The sequence below is a fragment of the Erithacus rubecula genome (assembly GCF_903797595.1).
Source record: "Erithacus rubecula genome assembly, chromosome: 24".
In the NCBI taxonomy this organism is placed as follows: Eukaryota; Metazoa; Chordata; class Aves; order Passeriformes; family Muscicapidae; genus Erithacus; species Erithacus rubecula.
This window is the reverse complement of record NC_136676.1, coordinates 2,879,496-2,899,574: the sequence shown is the minus strand read 5'-3', so window position 1 is coordinate 2,899,574 and position 20,079 is coordinate 2,879,496. Positions and strand designations below refer to the sequence as shown.

The 20,079-nt window shown below is 45.2% G+C and overlaps 1 protein-coding gene across 2 annotated transcripts; it reads right to left on the bottom strand.

The window, feature by feature from the left end:
* Positions 1–3,175: 3,175 nt before the first annotated feature.
* CLCN6 (chloride voltage-gated channel 6) lies at positions 3,176–20,032 on the bottom strand. Of its 2 annotated transcripts, XM_079326219.1 has the most exons (23): positions 19,929–20,032; positions 19,179–19,238; positions 18,084–18,149; positions 17,520–17,585; positions 16,926–16,992; positions 16,430–16,536; positions 16,072–16,198; positions 15,420–15,487; positions 15,267–15,325; positions 14,503–14,635; positions 14,008–14,121; positions 13,579–13,745; positions 12,592–12,718; positions 12,120–12,246; positions 11,648–11,801; positions 11,394–11,553; positions 11,141–11,247; positions 10,352–10,538; positions 9,773–9,930; positions 8,815–8,971; positions 8,061–8,168; positions 7,539–7,664; positions 3,176–6,241 (listed from the first exon to the last, which is right to left on the bottom strand). In XM_079326219.1, exons 1-23 carry the CDS (start codon positions 20,004–20,006, stop codon positions 6,161–6,163), a joined length of 2,604 nt encoding a protein of 867 aa, XP_079182345.1. In that variant the 5' UTR covers positions 20,007–20,032; the 3' UTR covers positions 3,176–6,160. The 2 variants fall into 2 exon arrangements, with proteins under 2 accessions (XP_079182345.1, XP_079182346.1); XM_079326220.1 differs by lacking the exon at positions 16,430–16,536 and having other exon boundaries at positions 16,939–16,992; positions 19,929–20,022.
* Between the last annotated feature and the right edge of the window lie 47 nt (positions 20,033–20,079).

Genomic DNA, 20,079 nt, shown 5'->3' with positions numbered 1-20,079 from the left:
AGAAGAATAAATTCCCAGGTTAAGATTCCCAGCAGCATCCATGGGACATCCCTGCAGTGAAAGTTACAGTGACTTTGCATTTACTCAATTTCACATATCAAGGGGGTGTGAAGTCACCCTTTGGGGAGCCCTTGTGGGGACAATGGGGCTTTGTCTTCCAAAAAGGCTTTCCAAACACACACACTGCAGCACGATAGGAACATGCAGGTGGATCCCTCCCCATCAGCAATGGGCAACAGGCTGACTTCCCCTGTGCTAGTGAAAATAAAAACAATTCATGTATTCTAACAATTTTACCCAGTCAAGCACAACTTGCACAGACACTCTAAATTGTCCCTCCCTGTCAGCCCCTCAAGGCACAAAACACTGATTAGTTCAGTGGAATGTGCTAAATATGGCAAGAAGAGGCAATGCTGCCTGACCTAAAGTCAGGTGGGTCCAGTATTAGCAGCAAGCCAGTTCCTGGTGGAACAAGTCTGTATTGGCTGGCAGACAGTATGTTAATCAACCCTTCAGTCTGGGAGAACCTAATTGAGGGTAAGCAATCGAGGAAAAAGGCATCTCTGGCTGGATTTTTACTGCTCCTCCCATACACACACAGAGCTGTAAAGCACCCTCAGGAGTACTTTACACCCTCTTGCAGCCAGGTCAGAGTAGTGCTGCACTCAGGAGTAAGCACTGGGAAAAGCTGAATGGGAGAATCTCGACACTGATCAGCTCTACAGGCAAAGAACATCACCCCAAGGATGAAAAAAGGCTACCACTGTTGCTGTGAGAGCTGGATCAGAGAGAGCAGGGAACAGTCTTGGGAACAGCCATCATGTCAATGAAGAAATATCCCAGTGGGACCAGAGAAGGACCAGGCTAACACCCTCCACACAGATAAAATGACATTTGCCACCTCCTGCCCTGCCAGACTTCATTCTAACTTCCTAACAGCATTTGGCAATACCCATGATTGGCTGTGCTTCATTCAGCAGCTTGCTTTCCTTAGGACTCTGAAACACAGTGATTCCATTAATGTGCTCCATGCACTCTGTAAGGCATGAGCCTTGTTTGGAACAGGGGGATGCCTGGAATGAGGTGTATTTGCAAATCAGATTTGATGGCTTCTTAGCCCCTCAGACACTGCACTATTCCTATCCAGCTTCCCATTCAATGAAATGCCTCCACTGAAATCCAAGTTGGCAGGCAAGAATGCTGAGAGGAGCTGTCAGCACTGCTTGGTTTCTCTAGGAAATTGTATGTGAAGTGCAGGGCACACACCCTGCACTGCTGCAGGCAGGTGTGGAGCTGTTCACAGCCCAGTCTGCCTGCATCCAGCTTGCTTGATTTAATTCCCCTGAATCTTGGCCCCCAAAGGCCTTTGCTGATTGACATCTGCTTGCTAAGTGTGTCCCACACTTTTATGTGAGAAGGAAAGATTTGTAAGACTTTCCCCCTCTATTACCATCTTCTGACTGCTCTCTTGGAAAACCAGCACAATCCTGTACATAAAAAGCAGAGTGGGGAGGAGGTGAAGTTTATGAAAACAGAAGATAGTGGGAAGGCAGCTAGAGTAAAGCCTGCTATGCTGGGAATTGGGAGGACAGAAAATAAAGATAAAACTGGTGGGTTAATTCAGCCATCCCAGAGAGATATTCACTAGTATAGGCATCAAAGAGCTGCTGGGGGAGTCAATAAAGGTCTCAGGGTTGTCATGTCTTATCTGTTAGTCATGAGTTTTCTACTGGAAGTGGTATATATGGGCTCCAGTCTCTGTTCCAAAAGGCTTAAAGATCAGTAAGATGTGTGTTAAATTATATATATATAGCTTAACACACATCTTACTGATCCTTTAAGCATACAAACCCATGCAGCAATTGAAACAGCCTGGAGAAAAGGACATCCTACTCACTTTTAAACTGTGATCTCAAAGCCCAAACCTCACCTGACTGACTCCCTTCCCTTCCCAGACAGCAGTGCTCACTGATGTCTCACCCCAGCTCCCAGTAAGCCTTTGCAGACACTGCATTTGAACAGTGGATGCAGAGGAGACTGAATGCATCCCACTGCCACTGAAAAGCCCTTCAGCACCCTGGACAAGAAGAACAGCTTCAGTCTCTCCTCTCACCCCTTCAACAGCCAAAGCTCTGGGCAGCCATCCTCTGTTCCCTCCAGTGCATGCTTCAGGATCCACAACTGGCAATGCACACACACTGAAGAGGCAGCTTGTATCCTGCTAGCAAAGCAAGTATAAAAAAAAAAATAATAATTTCACTGAACACCACTTATTTTTTGCTGCCAGAGCCCCAGTGTGTCACTACAGGGCAGTGACATATGGTTAGATTCTAGGAGTCTATAAACCTAAGAGTTTATAAACCTCTCCTACTCCCTCCTAACTTTCTGCACTTAAAACTAAGGGCAGCACAGCTGAAGCAGAGTTCCCCCAGTCCTTTCTTCTCCTTCCCACCTCTGCTGGGGGATCCTTCCTATTCCTTGCTCAGTTAGGACCTCTGTGGCACTTCTTTAGCTCCTCAAATCAATTTTCTGCCATTCCCTCCCAAGAGATGGTTTTATCTATCTCAGGCTTTTCCTGGCATTACACACCCAACAAGGAAAAGCCCAAGGGAAGGAGCCAGACAAGTTGCTGGCTAATTCTGTGCTAGAGTGCCTCAGAGAGATACTACACAGCCCCTTGATGCATAGAAACATGGAAGGGCAGTGAGCTTTTTGGGTCAGATATTTCTGAAGTGCTCAAAGACTCTATTTATATTTTTGACCTGTAAGCATGTGATAAAAGCTCAAAAATTGTCACAAATTCTTTTCTGTAAGGCAGACAACAGGACAAAGTAGAAAAGATAGCCACAAACTAAATAAACATTAAAGATGAAATTAAGATCTTTTACACCCTGAAGAAGTCAACTGTAAAAAAAGAGGTGCCACACTGTAGTCTAAACTCATTCACTAACTTACTGGGAGGAAGGTGAGTTCTCAGGTAAGAAAAATAGCAGAATTTAGCTCCTTTTAAAATATGGCAATTCCCTCCTTTGAAACAGTTATTGTGAGAATGTGGAACTACAGTGGTCACAACCAATCCTCTCTGCCTAGCCTAAGAGCATATTCTGTACAAACTGTTAGACCCAGACAACTCAAATAGCAACTACACAACTACCTCAAATCATGCTCTTGGATGTTGCCATGTTCTACTAGTTTTATTATCATAAAGGACAAAAATAAAACAATACTAGAAACATCAAAAGGCTTTGAAAGTGCTGCAGGAGACACACAAACATTTTACTCTCAGACATGTTACAGCTACATGAATACTTCCCAAGTGCCATAGTTCAAATAAAAATATACTCATACAAATTTAAAAAAAAATACAATTTATATACACACACCATGGAATTAGCTTACATCATTTCATAACAAAAAACAGTGCAAAAAGAAAACAAAAAAAACAAATGGAAAGGTAAGTTGCTACTAGTGGAATTGTTCACAGTAATTAATAATTCAAAACTGCATAATTAACACTGCACAGGAAACCACAAGGCAAGGGAGAAGGCCCCAGACTAACCTCCCAACCTTGCCACCAGAACCAACACAGTTCTGGGTTATTTTTCCCTTAGTGTTGCTCTGTTAAAATGTTACAGGCACCGGTGTTAGAGTTAAGTTTCTGCTAAAACACCTACCAACCAGAGCCAGCAGAAGCAGTAAGTGTGTTGTAAGAAAGGAATGAAGTAACCAAAGTGTGAGAACAAGACTGAGTCAACACCAGCCCCTTGGCATCAGTCCTCATCAGAAGGGAAATGCTGCATCTCCAAATGTCAGCTGAACTTATAATTCCTTTTATGCAGGTTACAGAACAGTAACTGCATGCTGAGATTGCCCTTTAAAGCAGCTGACAGGCTCCCCCACCATGCTCACTTCTTTAGTGAAAGAATGAAAGGGTGTGTTTTCTAGCTGAAACATTTGAATAAGATGCCCAGGCAGAGCAGACAGTGCTGCCAGCAGGTTGAAGGCAAAGTGCTTCTCATAGGGAAGCATCCTGTGCCCAGAAAAACCTTGACAAGATTCTCCAGCCTGACTTGTCTGGATTGCCCAACTCTAGCCTCAGCAGCAAAGACAAAGACATCCTGCAGCAAAATACCCTGCTGTTTGTGTACAGAAATAAATCAGGACCAGCTCAAGGCAAACAACCTAAGGAGCCTTAATTCATGTGCAGGAGGAGAAGGAACCTGCCCCTCCACACACACTCATGAATAAGAGGAAAAACATTTGTCATGGGGAGACACAGGACATTCTTGACAGGTGTTCTAACAGTACAGGATTGCCAATTCCACATGAGTGATCTGAAATCCCACAAAAACAGGATTTCTGTGATTCTTAACTACCCAGGAGCACAGATCCTTTAAATGAAAGGCAGCCTAGCATAAGCATATTTCAAGCCTAGAGTCCAGCTTCAGTGAGTGCAAATGGGCACTGGAAGTTTCCTGGGAGAGCTCAGTGGAAGACCAGAGGTCAGGGAACACAGGCATTTTGGACAACACCTGCAGAGACTATCCAGACAGAACAAACATCCTTATTCTACTTACAGGGAAGGAACTGGCAAATCAAGAGCAGTAGCTGATGCCAACTTCTATGCTCTAAGGAAATACAGAAAATCAACAAAGTCTGCCTTTCTTCTGCCCCAGTTCCCACCTAGCCAGCTCCTTATGGCAGACAACAGGTTAACTGGAGGGCTCAGAGACTGTGTAGCTTTTCTGGAATCCATTCCCCATGTAACTTGGCTAGGAGAATGCTCTGTGCTTTATCAAGCCAATCAGCTCTGCAGTCCCTGAGGCACAGCACTGGCTTCCCACTGAGGGTTATCTGCACAGAGAACTCAGGAGGGCAGTGCCTGCTGGAACAATACAGGTGCTGGCCAGGATGGTACCTGCTAAAGCACTGAACTGGCTGCAACTGGCTCCTAAGTGCTGATTTTGCCCTCACAGATTGCTGCAGTTGCAAACATTATCCCAAGTGTTTTTAGAGCACAGACAGCCCCACATACCACCTGCAGGAGATCCTGCCTTAGTCAGCAGTACTAAGTATCCCTCCTTATGGCAGCCTGAAACTACAGCAGCTCCTCTCATGACACATAATTTAACCAAGCTCAGAGACCATCAGTTCTATTTGCCTCCAGAAAGCAACACTTCTCCATGCTCTGAGGATGTGGAGCTCCCTGGCCTCTGACTCCACCTGGAAACGTGCCCCAGGCTCTCATTGTTTGAGCAGTGCAAGGACAAAGTGCCTACAATTGCAAAAAATGCAAGAATGTCAAAGTGGAGTGCCACCAAGTATCTTTGAAGAGTCTCTTACAGGGAAATAAATAGCAACAGCTAACAGGAAAGAGAGATCTCCCTTCCTTGAGATGCTGTGCAAATGTATTAAATATTTATAAACCCAAACAGTATCTGAAATGTAACCATTTTGAACTCCAAATCTGCTGAGCTGCTCCCAAAAGTCATCTGCTGTCAAAAACATTACAGCAGAAACACTTCCCCATGAAAGGAGAGAAATGAAGAACAAATTAAGCCAGAGTGAAAAAACATGGCCAAAGGGGAACACTTGCAAAGACAGGTATATTCTCAAAATGCTGGATTTTTAAATACTGGTTTTGCAAGAAACCACCCTCCAGAGCAGCTATTTGATACCTGCAAACTTCAGTATCTCCTCTCAGCAACTCCCTTCTCACACAAATAAGGCAACAGTTGCAGGATCAAGGGAGGAAGAGGAAAAGGGAATCATACAGGAGGAAGGGAAAGATGCTGCAGTTCTTTGCCCAGGACACAATGGAGAGAAATGGTTCTTTTTTCCAGTTCTTTGGAAAATCCCAAAACAAAATGGCAGAACACAGAGTGTCAGGACAACATCTGATGGAAGGAGATAATGGGGACAGGGGAAGAAAACACCTGGATCAAGAGTTGCCAAACCAAGTGCCTGAGGCTATTCAACAGCTCTGGGCTCAGGCAGCTCCTCTAATTCTCTGGCTAGCAAGATGTTTTCCAGTTCCCCAGGCTTGATATGCATGTGAGAAGCCAAAGGGCAGGAGCTGGGCCTTGTGTGGCCCCAGCAGAACAGGAGCATGTGTGCAGGCTTGGAGGAGGGAGGAAGCCACACTGACAGGGCAGGGCCATCAGATGGTCTGATAGTGCTGCCTCAGTCTTGCCTGCAGGAATTCATGGGTCAGGTTGTGCCGAGTGATTATCCCAACAACCTTAAAGGGGAAGAGAAGAGAAAGAAAAGACACAAGTCATTTTCAGAGGTGTGCCACTATGAGACATCCATAATAAAGTGGTTGTTCTGTTCAACACCCCAAAAACAGGTAACCTGAAAGCAGCTCTTGATCAATGCTGAGTTAGAGTGGATTCAAGTTGAAATTCACAGAAACAATGTGCCTCCCTCTGCCAACACTTACTCTGCAGGCAAGAATGCTGATTTAACTACACCAAACAAACAGCTTAACCATTGCTGTGATGTCTGGCACCAGCAGGACCCCCTGCCTAGGAAGGGAAATCCTTTCCAAGTCAGATGGTATAAGGATGTAAAATCCTTAAAATGTGGGAAGTAAAAACTTCAACTGGAAATAACAAAGCTGTCTTTCAGGACTTTATTCAAGACATTTCTGGTATTCCACATGGCATGACTTCAGAAAGCTCCTATGAGATAAATTCAAGGAAGCTCTAAAGGCCAAAACAGAGAAATTGTCTAGACTAGCTAAGATGTTACAGCACATTGGCAGGTGACAAAACCACACATTTCAGCTGGTGAAACATCTCACTGATTTTACACACAGAAACAGTTTAGAACTAGGCTGCTCTCTAGTACTTCAAGAGCATCTTGTACTAAAATGGAACAAGCCAACATCTCTTGTTTGCAACTCACAGGCCCTGCAGAGTCTAACTATGGGGAACCATGAGGCAGCAGAAGCAGTGCTGCCTCACACAGACCAGGTCAGGTTTAAGGGAAAGTTTCTCACTGTGGTTATAGGAGGTTGCTGACATCTACTGACTGTTCCTAAGCACTGTAGACAGCAAAGAGACAAGGCCACTGAGTCAAGCACAGACCATTTAAACACTGCTTTGCTTTGCTGCTCCTGTGAGTAGGAATAGAATACAACTCCCTTCCTACAGGAAAACATCTTGCCTCAGTATATTGGAAATTTTGCTCTTGGCTTTGAATAAAGCTGTGAAAGGAGAGGCAAATTAGTGGCCTCTGATGAACTCAAGGCTCTTAACAGATACAAAAATAAAGAGCTTCTAAAGGCTGCACACCTGAGATGGGAGAGAAGCATGTCCTGCTCTTTGCAGGTAAGGGGGAAGCAGGCTAGGACATTAAAGATGACAACAAAGTCACAGAAATCAAGCCTTCAGGACTCTAAAAAAACCCCACATTCTGATCTCTTTACAGCATTTCTGTTTAATGTTAAAAGAGATTTTAATTGTCCCAAAGATGGGAAATGTTGTACAAACACTGTGGCTTCTTTGCTCAGCTAAGACAAGACAAGGACTCACCTCTCCAACTGCATTCACAACAGGTAAATGCCTGAGTCCCATTGTCCTGAACAGGTTGAAGACTTGTGACACATGAGTATTTGGAGAGACAGTAAAGGGTGATGGGTTCATATATGGGGTGACATCCTAAGAATGAAAAATAATCATGTTATTTACTAGAGGCATTTTCATTCTGGGAATCACTAACAAGCAGTTCCTACAAGTCCTCCATTGCACTGATGCCCAGACAGAGTATTTAACTGGGGTCATCTTCTATTTCTGTGCAAATATGAGTACAGTTTGGTTTGTTGAGAAATTAAACTGGACAGGCAACACATTATTCTAGAAGTAAAGCACCAATGGACACTGTTGCCTCATAGCAGGGGGTTTCTACATGCAGAGAAGGCTGAGTGCTTGAGGAGCATGAGATGTTGGCCACTGCACCAAAGAATGTATTAAACATGTTCTCAACGTTTTCTAAAGGCTTTGGACAGCTGTAACTATGTATCAGGAGACACTGCCACACTGAAACATGTATCTTACCACTATCATCCGAGGGTTGAGCAATGTCAGGTCCAGATCATGGATGTCTGGGTAGCGGGGATAATCCTCTGACATCTCTGCATGGGACAGGCGGGGCTGACTCGCACTCTGCAATGAAAGAAATCCCACTGAACCCAAGTGCCACCATTCCAGACAACACAGGGGCTGCAAGAAGCACAGCTAGCCATGCCCCTTAACTGCCCCCCCAGATCTCCTTCTGCTCCCACACCCACACATCCACCTTCTGCAGAGGTGCTGTTACCCAAACCTATGCAGGCCTTTAGCTGACAGAGAATGGACCTGCTCCTCAACCTCAGACAAATCTGTACTCAACACTGGAGGGCAGCAGGAAACCAGCCCTGTGGGAGCTGGGCTTCAGATACTCTCACTGGTCTCAGTGACACAGCTGACAATGTTCTACCAAGACCTCCACACACAGTACATACTGCTGGGTGCTCTATTTGCATTTAATATCTGCCCTCTGTTCTCCAGTTCTGCATATCTTTATGTCATATATCATATATTCTCCTTATCTTTATGCAACAAATGAATCTGTTGGATTATTTTTTAAACAGTGGCTGTCTTTTTCCTGGGGATATTTTCAATTCCTTTACTCTAAGAGTTGCAAGGGAGAATTCACATTACCTGTCTGCAACTTTTAGAACACACAAACATCCGTTAAAGTGTAAAAACAGATGTAATCTTTTTGGCAGCCCATGAATATTGTTGCCAAGCTCCTGAAGAGAGGACTCACCGACTGGCTCTCAGAGTAGCAAACCCCACGGTCAAGAAGGGTGACCAGCTGTGAGCGCAGGATCAAGCCATGGAAGGTCAAGGGTCTGAAACGCTCCTCCATGGTCCACTCCTCACTGGGAGACTGGTCAGGGTACAGGTTGGGGTAAGGAGTGTATCTGTAATGAATTTAACACCACATGTTAAAGCTTCACGTACTCCAACTCCCAAAAGAGCAGCTAGTTCAGTTCTCAGTTCTTTGCAACCTCCTCCTGAACATTACAGGGACTCTTGCTAGGGACAAGCAAGTCTTCACTCCACAAAGAAAAAAATAGGAGAGGGGTCAAGAGCCATTATATGGTCAGAGCAGCAGAACGGGACATTTCCTAACTCAACTTCAAACCACTTGCTATTAAAGCAATTTTCAGTGCCAAATTACTCAGGTTCTTATAAAAGCTGAAGCATCTGGAAAAATGTCAGGGTAGAACGCCATTCATGAAAGTCATGATCACTGACTTAGAAAATTATTCACTAGGCTGGGCTTCTGCTTGGAAGTAAGAGCAACACAAGCCTGGTGACTCAGGCCAGTTACCAGAAAGGTGATACCAGTATCACAGCACCAGGTCATTGGCAAAGATAAATGAGCTTTCTAGAGCTCTCACATTTTTGCAGACAAGACGACATTGATTTCTATAGAGATCTTCCCAGGTACTCCATCCTCTCCAGGAAGTATGTCTATATAGGTGTTTGAAGGAAATGTGAGAAGTTGGACATAATCAACCCACTTCCCTGGGACTTGGTCACAGGTGTGAGCCACAGCATTGGCTCCTCAGACCTGACAAGCCACTTCTAAAATATGGATACAGCACTATTTCTGCTCACATATGCAGTGACGGAGACTATATGAAACATTCTTTACATCACATCTCAACACATGGAAAAAACCTGTTTCCATACATTTGTGCCTACCAGGAGCTCACCTTCTCTCCAGCATCTGCTGCAGCAGATCCTCCTTTTCAGGAGGCTCCTCTGTTGCTATGTGCTCATCACACATGTTACGCAGCTCACTTGAAGGGTAGGACTTCATGGACTGGCTGCGCTTGCGCTGCTCTCCAGCTCGGGTGAGAATGCTGGATTTCTGGATACAACAAACCATTTTCAGATACTCACTAAACAAATCAACAGTTATTCAAGAGTGACTGTGAAATACTAAATGATAGCTCTGTGCTACCACATAACACGTTCATTAGCAACTGCTGCTTCAGGACTTAAGAATAGCCAATAGGACTGTGCAATTGAGTAACAAATCCAAAAGTTTCCATGTCTATATTAAACAGATTACTTTGTCTCTTAACTTTAGCCTCTAGGAATGCAACCCACTATTTTGTCTGTACCACTACCCAGAGAATGGAATGAAATGGAGATCTCAAAAATTTTGTGTTGCAGTAGGTGCTTATCTCTGACCTGAATTCTGCCCAAAAGCCTAAATAACTAAAGCAAGGCCATTCTGTATGCAAAACAAAGCTCTCTCCCCTTCGACCACACAAGGAACTCTTTACCTTGAATTTGATGTTGTTGCTTATCAGCTGATTTCCCTTCATGAACTCCCTCTCATTGCCCCGATTCTCTGTCACCACAGGGAAGGCATGATGGACAGTCGTGCGCAGGATGCTGACAAGGGACTGGATCCGGGTGTGCGGGTACACGTACGTCAGGTTGGGTTCCATGATGTCACTGGCTCGTAGTCTGAAGAAACAGAAATCCAAAATTGATGCATGCATCACATCAGTGAAAGAAGCCTAGTGATGAACAAACATGGAAACAAAACAGTCTCTAACAAGATCCTGGAGTCTGCTGCAGCTAAGCTCTGCTAGCTCCTTTTGCCTGTGTGCTTACCTTCACTGTGGTACCAGTGAAACAGTGATGGCATACCTGATGTTTTAATTTACTTTTTAATAACAAAACATTGTAACAATGATGCACTAGAGGAAAGGTAGAATGTTCTAACTTATAATAAAGTTTCTATACACTACTGGGAAGAGACAACAGGTGGAAAGAAGATGACATTCCACAAGAAGCAAAGTCCAATGGAATGTTTTCATAAAGTTCTTGCTGAACCTCCCAAATCCACCCAGCAAATTTCCATCCATCCACCCCCTCAGAAAGGGCTTCAGCATCTCTTTCTAGCTGCAGGCCTGGTGCACAACTTCTTTCATAGCCCTCACAGTTGCTCCTCAGAGCAACTAGGTTTGTTGAAGATGAAGCATCATCCCCCTGCATTAAAACATTTCTGAGCAAGAATCCCCACCACAAATAACCCACAATCTGGTCAAGAGGTGCAGCCTTACTTATCCATTTCCACCCCAGTTTCCCACTCCAGAAGAGGCACTCCTCTCAAGTTCACGTGGATGTCATAGATGCCTTTGTTGAAAAAGTCTCCTGTCCACTTGGCTACCTGCATAGCAAACACAAGATCTACTGAGTAGTTGTTCCAAGTATGAGACACCTTGGCTTATGAAAGCCCTGAAAGTAACAAAGATTCAGGGGCCAGCACAAGTTCAAGCAGGCTGCAGAAAGCCAGAGCTAAGGCCCTGCACTCACCATGAGGGTGATCATTATGGGGAGCCCATAGGTGATCTCGTTGGTGGACTCGATGAGGATGACGGTCAGGCTGATGGTCATGCGGACCACTCCTCCCAGGAACGCTGCTGCCCCGATCAGTGCAAAGGTTCCTGAGTAGATGTGATCGAGGCCGATGTAACTAGAGCAAAGCACAGAGCCCTCAGGTTAGAAAAGGCTGCCTGAGGGCTCAGGGTGCACCTGCAGCACATCCCTCACACACACACGTGATGCACCTTTTGAGGAGGTTGGCGACCAGGCGTCCGAAGGCAGCCCCACAAAGCAGTGATGGTACAAACAGACCACTGGGCACAGAGATCCCATATGTCCAGCAGGAGAGTAAGAAATAGAGAAGGAAGAACAGGGATAGGGTGACTGGGCTGAAAGTACCTGCAACACAAGAAGAATCATGACTAAAGAAGCACAGGTCTGTCCAAGATAGAGTCATGCACCATCCACCCCTCAGCTCACAGCAGGCTCATCTCACAACAGCTGCTGAGCCTCCCAGTCCAAACACACATGAAGACAATGAGTAAGTGAAAGAGAGGAAAAGCAGGCCTTTCTTCCCATTAAGGAGACATTCACCAGTTGTACTAGCAGTCCTTCAGAGCCATAAAGGCCTGAAGATGCTCCTAGCCTTGTGGTGCTATTCCAGCTAAGAAGCTCTGAAGTTTAAGTGTGGGATGAGGCAGTCTCCTAACTACTCACCCTCCTGGTGGAAGAGCTGCAGGATAGCTGACTCCTGAGGGTTGAAGAAAAGCGTGGCCATGTCATTATATGTTTCATTTGGGCAAAAAAAGGTTTTGATGCTTGAATTTACATCCTCTGATACATCCTAATGCAGGACACAAGAGAAACAAAAGTTAGAATTTATTGTCTCCTACATTAGCCTTTGGGCAGAATGGGAATAACATTTCTGTTACTGTTAGCCATGCTTTGGAAAGTTCAGATCAAACACCAATAGCAGAGATGGGGCCTACAACATCAATGGGCTCCTTGACTCGGAGCCTGAGTTGTTTTGTACGAAAGTACAATGTAGCTTTTATTATTACCCTAAGCTCCTGTAACCCTCCTCAGACTCTCACTGCAGTTTTGCCAGTAAAAAAGCTCATTACATGCCTATGCTGCTCTGCAGGGTGAACAATATGCCAGGGAATATAATCACATAGGAATCCCTCACCTGCAGGCTCAGGGTGTCATTGCCACTGTGCCTGCTGGAAGACATCTGCCGGCATTCCCCCAGAACCATGGAGGCCACAAAGACCACCACAGTGGTGGTCAATGACACAAGCAAGCTCTCCAGGACTCTGAAAGACACAACAGAAACCAAACACTGAAGCCACACTCAGCACTGTAACCTAGTCCCAGCTCTGCAAATGACTTTGATAAGCTGCAAAAAGCAGCAGTCACCATAGCTTAGCATCAGAACAAAGGACGCTGCAAATCAAGTTGAATTACGACTTGGCTCCCAGGGACTGCCTTAGCTGCCCTTTTTAACTGCTTGCCCCAAAAATAAGCTATTTTTGCCCAGAGAACACACAGCAGTCACACATGAAAAGCCCCAGGGTTCAATGAGGCTGTTCACATGGAAAGAATGTTCTGCACATCCTTACAGGGTAAAAGGGTAGACAGGACTGGGAAGGGTGATGCACAGTCTCTCAATCTCTTTTCTAGCTGCTGAAATACACTTTTTTTTAAACCTGGGCTTTGTGTTTCGGAGCTGTCTAGAGCAAACAAATAGCTACTTTCAGAATAACACAGAAGTTCCCTCTCTAAATAGTACAGATATTGTGGATTTACTTAACCAACATTATTTTAAAAAGTGAGATCAGCTATTCCTTCCACATCAGCTTGGACAAGGATACAAAAAAATATCCTGCATGGAGACAAAGCTCTGGTTTGTTCAACCTTTATGATAAAGAGCTCCCTCCACTGCCCTTTTAAGAAGGATTGCAACTCTCTCTGTGCCATCGAAGTTACCAAAAATTACAGGGACTGTAACATTTGGTTTCTGGTGTTCACTTCTAAGTCCTATAGAGGCTTCATTTTGTGATTTTTAAAATAACCAGTCTAGGACTTCCTCCAATCCTACTCACAGGATTCTTCTAGACTGATGCTTTTGATTTGGGAGCAAACTCAAAACAAACAAACTCAAGAGAGCACATACCTGACCAGCTTTGGCTTGGGATGCACATTGCGCATGCGGTACTTGGCAAGTCTCTTGTTCAGGCAGTTAAAGGTGGCTCCAAGAAGGCCTCCTACAATCCCCATCAGAATGAAGAAGCCCAAGTCCACAGCTGTCCAGAGGTGGCATTTCTTATCAGACTCAGAGCACTGTACAGAAAAGTATAAAAAAAAAAGCATTATAGCAGTTGCTGCAATTTCCTACCAACACTTCTATTTCCATAGCTAGAGATTTTGAGTAGCTAAGATCAAAGGGGAACAATTCTGTCTGAGGGTATCAATGTATTGCAGCTAACTATCAAGTGCCTTCCACTGAAATATAAGCATGTGTCAAAAGAAACCTCCAAACTAACAGACAGAAGCACAGAACTAACAAGAGACTGGAGAGGGGAGAAATAACAATAAATCTTACCTTAAACTCCCCAAAGTTCAGCAGCCCAGGGAGCTGGAAAGACCCCCAGCTTCCAAACTGAATCCCAGAGCGGAAAAAATTTAGAGTGAAGGTGGCAGCCATGGAACAGAAAAGCTGTGGAAGTAGAGGGAAAAAAAAAAGGGTGAAGCAAAGGTTCCCAAAATTAAGATTGGCACAGTCAGTTCTTCCTTGAAACTCATGCCTGAGGAAAGGAACTGACTATGGAAGGGATCAAACTGCAGAGAGCCCATGCAGAAAAGCCCTCTCTCCCAGGTACACTAAATCTGCTGCCTAGAGCTGTTCCACACTCCAGATAATATCAGGCTCATCTCTGCCCTTGATCTGTAGTAGTTCTGGAACACTGACAGAGCAGGCAACTTCCCTCCTGCCAAGAGAGCTCAGGAAGAGACAGGACAATTTGAATGCCCTCATGGACAAACCCTAAGGGGAGCCCTCTTCTCAAGGAAGAGTCACAAAGTCAGAACCATCACTCACCACTTTCCATGTAAGTCCCTGGTTCCAGAAGGAGGAACCTTCTTCCAAACTAAAAAGAGTGCCTCCAATTGGGGCTCCAAAGGCAGCTGCAACCCCTGCAGCTGCTCCAGCAGATACAAAATCCCTTTTATCCCTGAAATGAAGAGAAAAATAACCTCAGTTTAGCAAATTAGAGCTCTGGAGATCTTAGGTCCTGCAAAGTAAGAGATCATCCCCATTTATGGATACATCCCAGGGATTCAGCAATGAGAGCTGGGAGCAGAGCTGGCCATGGCAGACACTGCCATTTGCTCATTAAATTGCAGCATTGTGCTCTTTCTGTAGAGCACAAATACAGAGCAGAATTCTGGTACTACACAACAGCTCAGTGTGTGAGGAACCACCACAAACCATGGACTCCAGCATCACTTGAAAGACTTACAGAGACAAAAGGGCAAGAATTTGTTCACATTGAGGAGACCTAGCCTTTTCTTAAGTATATCCTAATCATAAGGGGTGAGTAACTGAGCTTTCAACCATCCACATTAAAGGTTTGAAATGGGTAGAGATCTTCTGAGCAGCACAAGAGAGCATCCATGAACATGAAGAACAGAGCAGCTTGGAAAGTGACATCTTGTTGTTGTCTTGCTGCAGAAAGAAACTGCAGGACACCAGAAAGAAACTGATAAAACCACTGACTGGTTCACCCCAGCCCTCTACCCTCCTCCCAGGGAAGGCTGCTCACTCATCCTCCTCTCCCCTCCTCCACATCCTGGGTACAGTACCTGTCACTGCGGAAATAGGGAAAGTTAAACTGGATCTTCCTCAAAGAGATGCTCTGGAACTATAAACAAAGTAAAGATTTAGAAACACAGGAGATGGAAACTTATTCTTACAAAACAATGGCTTGACCACAGTGACTCAGGCCAGCAACTAACCTGTGGCAAGCCAGCACCCACGACAGCACCACTGTGAATCATTGGACCCTCCTTCCCGACAAAAAGACCTGGAAAAGCAGGGCTCATGAGGGAACACACTTTCCCCACCATCACCCCCCTTGCTGACAAAGCCAGAACAAATCAGCTCAGCACTCCCATGCCATGGCACAGCTCTCTGTGCTGAGCCTGCAGCTCCTCACAGGGAGGTGCTCACCTCCTACTGCCTCAACAACCCCAAATGTTTGTGAAGACTTGCACAGATTCCACAGATTCTGCACTCCAAGTGGGTGAAATAATTGAAAAACAACTGTTACAAGGACTCTGAACTCTCTGGGTTATTCTGCCCTGCTGCCTTCAGGCTGCTCCTGACAATGTGTCCTGGAACATTCTCAGGTCTCTCTCTTGGATTCTGTCACAAAGAGTCACATCTGACTAACCCACTCAAAAAAATCACCTGTTTCCCTGATAGTCCTGATACTTTTGTTTATTCTCTACTCTATAATGCACTCAGGGCTCATGACTCTGCTTCAAATCACTAAAATTATTTTATTGGAAAGCAGGGCCTTCTGTGCCCTATGTAATCAGAGAAAGCATTGTTTCCCCTTCACTGACTCCCTCCCCAACAAGATGAACACAGCAGAGCCCTCCTTACCTCCTGCCACACTGAAGAGCACTCCAGTAGCTTTGCACACCACTGTCCGCAGACGCACAACCCCTGGAACCTTCACTCCATTGAGGTAGCACTTAATTTCAGGAATTCCTGAGCCAGCTGCTACAGGCTGTGGGAAAGAAACACTGATGCTGTGGTGCACTGATTTCATACCTGATCAACATCATCTCATCAGGGAGCAAGGGACCAAGAGACCCTGCTTAGCTAAATCAAATAGCACTGTGAAGCTAGTTTGATATTTTGGGGCACAAAGTGTTTCTACCGAGGATATTTCATATCAAGGACCTGTGTGAGAAGAAAGGAAGGTTGTGTAAGGAGCAGCAATAAATTGAAGTCTTACTTGTATCAGGACCAGAAGACTGGCAAGAAAAACAAAGGTCAGGTTGAACCCCAGCAGCTCCAACAAGGACAGTGCAAGGCAGCCTTTCTCAGTGCATTCCTCCACCGCTGCAGGGATGGTCAAGGAAAACATCATTCCCCACACCAACACACAATCCCTTGGTAATGTCTGGGCCACCCAGGCATCAAGAGCCAAACCTGTGCTTCCTAATCCAGCCAGAGCAGCTAACAAAACCTGTCAGAAAGCCAGGCTTCCTTTGCAAAGCTCAACACTGAATTAGGATGAAGGGAAACCACTAATTCTTCCTGCTTATGTACCTGACACTGGAAACATTTCTTGCTTTCAAGGGCTGAATTACATAAGCAAGTCAAAAACTTGCTTAATCATGAACAAAACGCTCAGTGGCAGAATTGTGAGAGTCAGCTGTTCTGAGCAAAACATGGGAACAGAAAGGAAAAGGTCACTTGAGTCTAGCAAGGCCCAAGGTAAAAGATACAGCTTTGTACCACCTGAAACTTGAGCTGGGTAAAGAGCCGCACGAAGAAATCCACAAAGAGACCCACCTGGGAAAAAGAAGACATAAAGAAGCATAATTCAGAGTAAAGCAGCTTTGGAAACTCAGATTTCTTCCTTCTCTCACTGGGACAGATCTATCCTAGAATTATTCCTGAAGAGATGCAATTCTGCACCTGATTAGCACCCATTAAAATACTATTCTGGCAGTATTTTTAACACCCTCAACATACTTAAGGGTACAGAAGAAAAATGGTATTTAATTGAGGCATACACTCAGCTGAGCTCATTTTCACAGTTCAGCCATAAACTGCTACCCTTTTTTATTAAGTTGTTTGCTTTGGACAAATTTTCCTGCCAGACTACTTTATAAAGAAAACCCAGCATGTTCTGAAAGAAAAACAAAAGGCTTCTTGAAAAACATTCTATAACAACCTGCTATAATTCCCAAAAGACAACTCCACTTACTAAGCTCTCATCACCATGAAAGAGAATGCTTCCTCTACTTTATTCCTTAGCCATTACTTCTGCTTAGTCTCCTGAATTTTCCTAATTCCCCAAACAGCATGATCCTTACCAGTCCTGTACAGACTCCAATAGCAAAAACCAGCACCCACTTCACTGCTTCATATCTCTGGGCTTTCTGTTTGGAAAGAGGATTGAAAAAAAAAAAAAAAAGTAAAATAAAAGCAACACAGAAACAGGGATTTTCTGGAAGGTGGGTTTAGGCTCCACAGCTCAGCAGCCAGATGGATAAATCAACAGAAGATAGTGACAACAGCAAACTGAAAATAGTAAACTGAAAGACTCAACATCTTGCACACTTTAAACCTGAGGATCACAAGAGATGCTGGGAGCTATAATCTCCACAACATAACAACTAAAACATAGAGAAATACATAGAATTTCTATAATAAAGAAGAAAAAAAACATAAAATGTCCCGCAGAGGAGCATATTTAGAATAACAGAATTATCTGGTTTGAAAGGGACGCATCTCATTCCACCCCCCTTTCCATGGACAGGATGCCTTTTCCTTCCAGGCTGGTCAAAGCCACATCCAAAAAGACTTTGAACACTTCCAATCCACAGTTTCTCTGGATGATTTCCACAGTTTTAGGTCATGAAAGAACAAGGTCCTACCTTGTTGTCCATGCTCTCCAAAATTTCCAAGTATGGGTCATTGATACAGCGATCATAATCCAAGCTCTGAAATGCCAAAAGGTCAATTTAGGAGAATCAACTGCAACAGGTTGTGAAAAAAAAAATTACATCCAGAAGACCTTTTTAATGACTACAGAAGTTATTACTACCCCCACAGCAGATTTTGTAGGAGAAAATACTCCTGGAAACAATTTAAGTATTTTGATCAGTCACACCCTGAAAATCACAAAGGGAAGGAACAGAACAATTTCCCTGCTCAAGCTGAGAGAGACAGTGAAACAAACAGAAGCACAACTGATTTATACATCTTTCTATAGAGAAGTCACATTTTACAGTTTTAGACTTTTTTAAGTGTCTCCACTTTAACAGTGCAGGAGATAACACTGGATCTTTATATTCACCCTCTCACTACAACAGGAACACTAGCTAGAACTCCAGATGAACAGCATCAATTATTCAGTTTATCACAGCAGGAGTTAACAGCAATAGTTTCACAGTCACACTCACAAAACTTCACTAGCTCTAGCCACATCTTCACCTTTTCAAGCCAAGCAGTAACTGGGTTGGTGACACCCATACTGACAGCAACTGCTCTAAATACTTCAGGGCCACCATACAGTGATGCAAAAAGCAAACACCTCCTGTAAGTAGCAGAATGTGATACATGGGAAGATCTGCTGTGAGGCAGCATGACAACAAAGACAGCAGAAAGGAAACTGTGACCAAATAACTACAGATGCTTTCTATAGTCACCAGAAAGCAAGGCCTTCAGAGCCTGTAAATCTCAAATTGAAGAAATGGGAAAATGCACCAGACTCTGAAAAAGAATTTTTCTCAACAGCAGTCTGACTTGAGAGCAGACATTCAACCTGCCCACAGGGCTTTATCCCAGAAACATCCAAAGATGAGGAACAGTTCTTTGCAAGCAAAGCAACTCTTGGTATTTCTACTAATGCCAATGCAACCTAATGATCTATATTGAGCATCTGCCCTGTTACAAACTCTAACAGATCAAAACCAGCCTACAGGTCCCATCACATTAATATCAGAAGTTGCTATAAGTTATTTCCCCACCTCATAGTCTTTGCGTGGAAGGATCTCATCCTCCTCTTCATGAGTTTCTCCAAGGATCGTCTGCAAAACAAGTGCAGGAGAGGAAAATCATGACAGAATGAATGCATCTACAGCTGTTCATGAACACTGGCAGCAAAGCCAAAATTACAAAAGTGCTATATCATTGTTGCTTGTAAATTGAGTGTTTGGATTACCAGACCACCACTTAAATTGCAGTAATGCCAAAGTTTCTTACTTTAGAGCCAGAAAACACATCACTTCTATATAGGAGATCTCGACAGCAAAGTCCTAACGCACATCCCGTTTCCCTCACAGCAACAGGTTACAGGGGAGCGTAGGACAATTCTGAAGAGAGCACTCTGCAGTGCTGGAGTCAGAGACAGCCCCTGCCAGCATCACTCCCCTCACAGTGCGAGGGGCAGCGGCTTCATGGGCCGGGACACGAGGCCCAGACAAAGAACGCGGGCCGGGACAGGGACAGCACGGGCGGCGAAGCAGCAGGCCCGGCAGCGAAACGGGCGGGAACGGGCATCGGATCGAGAGCGGGAGGAGCAGCACCCCGAGGCGCGGACAGCGGGCCGAGAGGCGCTGGGCCCAACACCGCAGCCCCGCTCCCCGCCCGCCCTCAGGCGCTCCCCGAGCCGAGCGGGGCCGGGCGGAGACGCGGGGTGAGGGGCTCCGCCAGCACGCGTGGATCCGGAGGGACGGGGGATCAGGGGCGGCTGTGGGAGCGCGGGGCGATGGCCGTACCAGCTCCTCGGGTGTGCGGCTCTCCCGCTCGCCGCAGCAGCAGCAGCACAGCCGGGCCCCGCACCCGCACCGCGCCATCTTCCGCCGCCGCCGCGCCCCGCCCGCCCCGCGTCACTCCGCGCGCCGGCCCCGCGCCCCACGGCATGGCCGC